The sequence below is a fragment of the Amborella trichopoda genome, chromosome 7, assembly GCF_054954075.1.
Source record: "Amborella trichopoda isolate Santa Cruz 75 chromosome 7, AtrichopodaSantaCruz75HAP2 v2.0, whole genome shotgun sequence".
Classification (NCBI taxonomy): domain Eukaryota; kingdom Viridiplantae; phylum Streptophyta; class Magnoliopsida; order Amborellales; family Amborellaceae; genus Amborella; species Amborella trichopoda.
Window position 1 is genome coordinate 8,671,374 of NC_142342.1, and position 5,314 is coordinate 8,676,687.

At 41.5% G+C, this 5,314-nt stretch overlaps 2 protein-coding genes across 2 annotated transcripts; one reads left to right on the plus strand and one right to left on the minus strand.

Moving 5' to 3' along the window:
• Positions 1–231: 231 nt before the first annotated feature.
• LOC18444141 (cytochrome P450 71A1) lies at positions 232–2,198 on the plus strand. The gene is given in 4 exon segments (XM_020673581.2): positions 232–1,243; positions 1,245–1,381; positions 1,468–1,720; positions 1,723–2,198. Coding segments are annotated over 4 exon segments (1,500 nt in total). The 5' UTR covers positions 232–462; the 3' UTR covers positions 2,052–2,198.
• Positions 2,199–3,132: 934 nt separating this feature from the next.
• On the minus strand, positions 3,133–4,833 carry LOC18444140 (galactoside 2-alpha-L-fucosyltransferase). Its single transcript, XM_006854318.3, has one exon. The coding sequence runs from the start codon at positions 4,759–4,761 to the stop codon at positions 3,205–3,207; it is 1,557 nt and encodes a 518-aa protein (XP_006854380.1). The 5' UTR covers positions 4,762–4,833; the 3' UTR covers positions 3,133–3,204.
• Between the last annotated feature and the right edge of the window lie 481 nt (positions 4,834–5,314).

The following is a 5,314-nucleotide window of genomic DNA, read 5'->3' on the forward strand; positions in this document are numbered from 1 at the left end:
AACTTGATAATAACTTTGAAAACAAATCAGCACAACACCTCACTCGCTATCATTTGAAATAGTGTTTCAGAACGCAGATAATGGGTATCATTCACCCAAATATCCAGATCAGATAGCTGGATTGGCAATTCAAATTGGGTATGGATCAATCCGAATCGGTAATCTTGGAAAATATCATAAATAAATAAAATAATAAAAATTAAATTAGGGTTTATGGGATAAAGATTTAGAGGGTGCCTGAAAAAAATATTACATTTATATAAATAAAGGGGTGTTTTAAGGGGAACCCCGTTGAGATCGATACAATACTGGAACCACTTCAGTCCCAACGGGATCCAATCTGTGATCCGGATCAGAAATTGCCGGGTTCTAAATCACTGGTTTGAAATATTAAAGAGAGTTGTGGACCAGTTCCCCGATTATATATGGCTGCATACTCCAATATCAATATCAATTTGAGCAATGCAAAGCATAGCTGGCCTTTGGCCATGGATCCAAGCATGCTTGGCCATTCTTACATTGATCACAATCCTGATGCTCTTATTGAGGAGCAACAAAAAGAGTGTGAAGCTAAACTTGCCTCCAGGCCCCAGAAGGCTTCCAATAATCGGGAACTTACATCAGTTAGGCGTTTCTCCGCATCTCTCCTTAGCTCGTCTATCACAAAAACATGGCCCACTCAGGTTGTTACAGTTGGGCCATGTCCCCAACCTGGTGGTTTCCTCTGCTGAAATGGCTAAGGAGGTGATGAAAACCCAAGACTTGGCCTTTGCTAGTAGGCCTATGCTTGTTGCTCTGAAACAACTCGCCTATAATTGCAGTGATTTGGCCTTCGCACCCTATGGCGAATACTGGAAACAAGCACGGAAGATATGTGTACTCCAATTGCTCAGCTTAAAGAAAGTGCAGGCATTCCATTCGATAAGAGAAGAGGAGGTGGCTTGTATGGTTAGAACCATCTCCAGCTCTTGTGGTGATGGTGGTGGCGGCGCATTGAATCTCACTAAGATGCTTCATACTTATACAAACAACATTGTAAGCAGGGTTGCACTGGGCAAGAAGTACTACTCTAATGGAGAGCACGGTAAGTACAATTTTAAGGATATATTGGACGATATGGCCATATTAGGAAGCTTCTGTGTGGGAGACTTCTTTCCCCGAATGGAGTGGGTGGACATTCTCACAGGGTTTCAAACCAGGCTCAAGAACAGCTCTCGCGACTTGGATGATTTCTCGCCGAATTGATCTGAGAGCACCAATGCAAGAGGCACCCGATTCTACGACCGAGCAAAAAGACCTTGTCGACATTTTGTTGCAGCTCCAGAAGGATCATAGCCTTGATATTCCTCTCACAACTGATAACATTAAAGCCATTATCAGGGTTTGCTTCTTTTTAAAACCTCTTTGGTTATTGAAATTTGAAAAGTTTATAGGCTTATAACTAAGTCGAATGTTCCTATGACGCAGGAAATGTTTGCAGCAGGAACAGAAACGACGACAGCAACTCTAGAGTGGTTGATGTCTGAGCTCGTTAGGAACCCAATATCCATGCGAAAAGCTAAAGAGGTACTACGACAAGTAGTTGGCGGGAAAGGCAAGGCAATTGTTGAGGAAGGCGATCTTCAACAGTTAGAATACCTTCACTCTTCAATCAAAGAGACCCTGAGGTTGTATCCTCCGATTCCCCTTCTATTACCAAGCAAACTAAGGGAAAATACTATGGTAAACGGATCTGAAATAGCCGCAAAATGCCAAGGCATCCTGATTCATGGGAGAGAGCAAATGAGTTCTTGCCTGAGAGGTTTATAAAGAACTCCATTGATTTTATGGGAAAAGACTTTGAGTTCATACCATTTGGAGCAGGGAGAAGGGGGTGTCCAGGAATAAGTTTTGGCATAAAATCAGTTGAAGTTGCAGCGGCCAACCTCCTTCATTGCTTTGATTGGGAACTTCCCTTTGGAAGCCAAGGACTAGACATGGCTGAATCCTCAGGGATTACCATGCATAGAAAATCTCCTCTATTGCTTGTTGCTACACCTCGATGTGCTTGAAAATAAGAGAAAAGCATGTTATGGGCTATTAATTTTAACGTAAAATATAAATATTGATGACATCTGGTGTCATGTAGTTTTAACCTGTTAAAAAGAATCCTCTGTTTTGTAAAATAAAGAAAAACTAGATTGGGTTAATAATTAAGGTAAGAGATTATGTCATCCTTTGAGATATAATTGCTCCATTTGGTCCCAACTAGTTAAAGAGAAATTGAAGAACTCGAGAACTTGGAAAAGTTGTGTTTGCTACTCTTAGGGGGTGTTGGTGGGGAAGTTTTGAGTTGAGAAGCTGGTACTTCTGGCTCCACAAGGAGGCTAGGAAGAGCCGGTTCTATTTTTTCTCGGTTCTGGAACTGCCAAACAAACATGCCCTTAGAGATCAAAGGGAAAAAGATATGGAACTCAAGACGGTTTGCGAAATGAAATTCTGCTCTGAAATTTCATTTGGACCATCCATTTTGAACTCAAATTAGTTTTTTCTCTTTGTTTTTCTCTGAAATTGATATTAGGATGATATAAAATGCTCTGTGAGTTCATGATGGTCGCACAAAGCTCTAAGAAAGTGTATTAACTAAAGGACTAAATGTACAATTCTGTCCTATGGGACCATCATATACAGCTCCATCACTTAATTCCATTGTTATGCTTGAAAGGATAATGCTTGTAATATGCATAGAGATCACAAAAAGGAAAAATAAATGCAGATGGGCATTTTAGAAATTGTAAGCGATGCATTTGACATAGCAAAAGAGATTAATCCTATTAACTCTTGGTTCACAAAGACTAAGACAAACAAATGCAAATGCAATTCAATAGAATATACCTAGGCAATAATTTGCAGTATTTTCTTGGTATAATATGGGTGTAATGGGGCAAAAGCATGCGTGATCAATGATCGTATATATACTAGAGCACATAACTTTGGTGCTTTAATTATTTCTAGTTCACTTCTCTTAGGAATCGGGCTTGGGCTTGAGTGCTAGCACTTAACATTAAGCAACACTATAATCTCAAGTTTGATTCCTAACACTGACCTAACAAATATAAATAAAAAATAAAAAATAGAAAAAGAAAGAAGAAAGAAACAAGGTTCATTTCCTCTTATTGTTTAAATCATACTAGTTGTGTACAATAGAGAAGGGAGCACTAAATGCTATTTTGGGTAGGAAGTTCCCTTGGCTAAAGTCCACCCCAATACTATTCGATCCGCACAGGGCCGCACCCACGAAGAATTAACAGCAAGATCAAATGCAGTATATCTCATCAGCTCATCATCACTGCAAACCAGCAACTTTGGTGCAGCATGGAAGCATGGCTCTACTCCATTGCTCACCTTACAGCTCTCACCCTCCCTCTTGTCTATGAAATTTGCAGCCACCCCACTCAAGGCACTAGCAACATAACCAAAAGTGGAATATATACTTGTAATCAACACATGGCTCATGCTTAGCACCCATATGTCTATGAGAGCCTCTTCTTGGTGAGCAGCATCATGGGCTTCTCGGCCATCCACCGCTTGACGGCTCACCCTGGCCTCCACCCCTGTTTCTTCCTCAATGATCTTCATTGTTTCATTCACCTTCAAAACATGACCTTTCTCTAGGGTGGCCACATGGATGGCTAAGTACTCACCTTCACAAACTCCCTTCCTAAATCTTCTTGGTAGGATGCCACCTCTCTCCCATAAGCAGCGCACGATGTTATCATCGTACTCTGATGTGTACTTCTCAAATTGGAATTCCCTTATTTGGATGCCGATGCGTCGGCTGGCCTGGACATCAGTGTCGTCCCTAATAGAATGCCACATTGGGTCACTTGGAGACAGAAGGTACCTAGACAGGACATGGAATACATTTCTCTCAGGGAAGAGCAAGTCCATCAATGGTGTTAGAACAGGGTTAGCATAGAATCCTGGGACAAGGTACTGGTTGCATTCCCTTATCGTCACAAAGGGAACATTCCTAAGTCTTGAATAGCCCAAGGGGCACATAACAAAGTCATACTCCCTTAGAGGAGTATCATGATCCAGGGAAAGTTTAACAATTGTATTGTTACACCCCCCATTATTGACACTAGACAATGGTGATCCACACTTTGCATCAAGAAACTCGACGTTCCACGCACCGATGCCACGATCAAATGCAGCACCTTGAGGAATGCTGATGGTGGAGCCTAGAAAGGGTTCACAAAAGAGCTCTCTCCACTCTGGATAATCGATGAGAAGGACTCGAGCAGAGAGAATCGAATAGAGGAAGGCAGACATCAATGACATGAGCCTATTTCCCAGGCCATCCCCCGACGCTCCCCATATGACATATTGGCAAAGGGGGCGGCCACCTGAGCTATAGGCATTTGCTAAGGTGGCTAAGTCCTTAGCAACACATCTTTGGTGCATAGAGAAGTACTTTTCGAGGATGGTGGTGAGCTCTTGAGAAGGGGAAGTGGCATAGGGATAGTAAGCGTTATATGCACCATCTTCTTTGAATTTACAACTAGAACTTTGTACAGTGGGAGTTCTTGTTGCAGGGTTTCCTTGGTCATCGATCGCGCCAGCGAATTCACAGAGGAGCTTGTCCGTGGATGTCAAAGTTGAGCAATGGAGGATGCTTTGCTGAGAGAGATCAGAGAGTGAGTCTCTAAACTCAACAGGGGAGGAAGGAGAGAGAAGAGATGAGAGGAGGAGGAGGAGGAGTAGAATCAGGGAAGTCATTTTCTGTTAGTTTTTTAAGGGCCATAAGACATGTTGAAGTAGATGGTGGGATGGCTTTTGAGGTCACAGGGGACAAGGATCCAGAAATGCTCACATTTTCCATAAATATTCACCATGCCTGGGCAGGAAAATTTATATTCAACTGTTATGAGGACCAAACGGGACACTGAAAACAGTGCGAGGTTTGGTCAAAGCGGATGCCTGGATCTCTTCAAAATCAATAAATAAAAATAATAACTTAAAAATATAAACTTATTGCGAAAAAATTGTCCAACTTTGCTTTTGGGAGGACTAACCAGTTTTAAAATGAGCGACTCTGGCCGGGGGCTCGGCCGATGCCTGAGCCAAGTACTCGGCCCGAGTCCAAGTACCTCGGCTTGATTTTGATTTGGGCCGATTACCATAGCTGCAAAAAAGTGTTGCAAAATAAAAAATATAAAAAAATAAAAAACAGAAAAAATATGTTTAAAGTAAAATTAAATAAAACACATCTAAATAAGGTTAAAAAATTAGTGAAAAATGGATTTTGAAAAAATTAATTTGTGATGGGGGT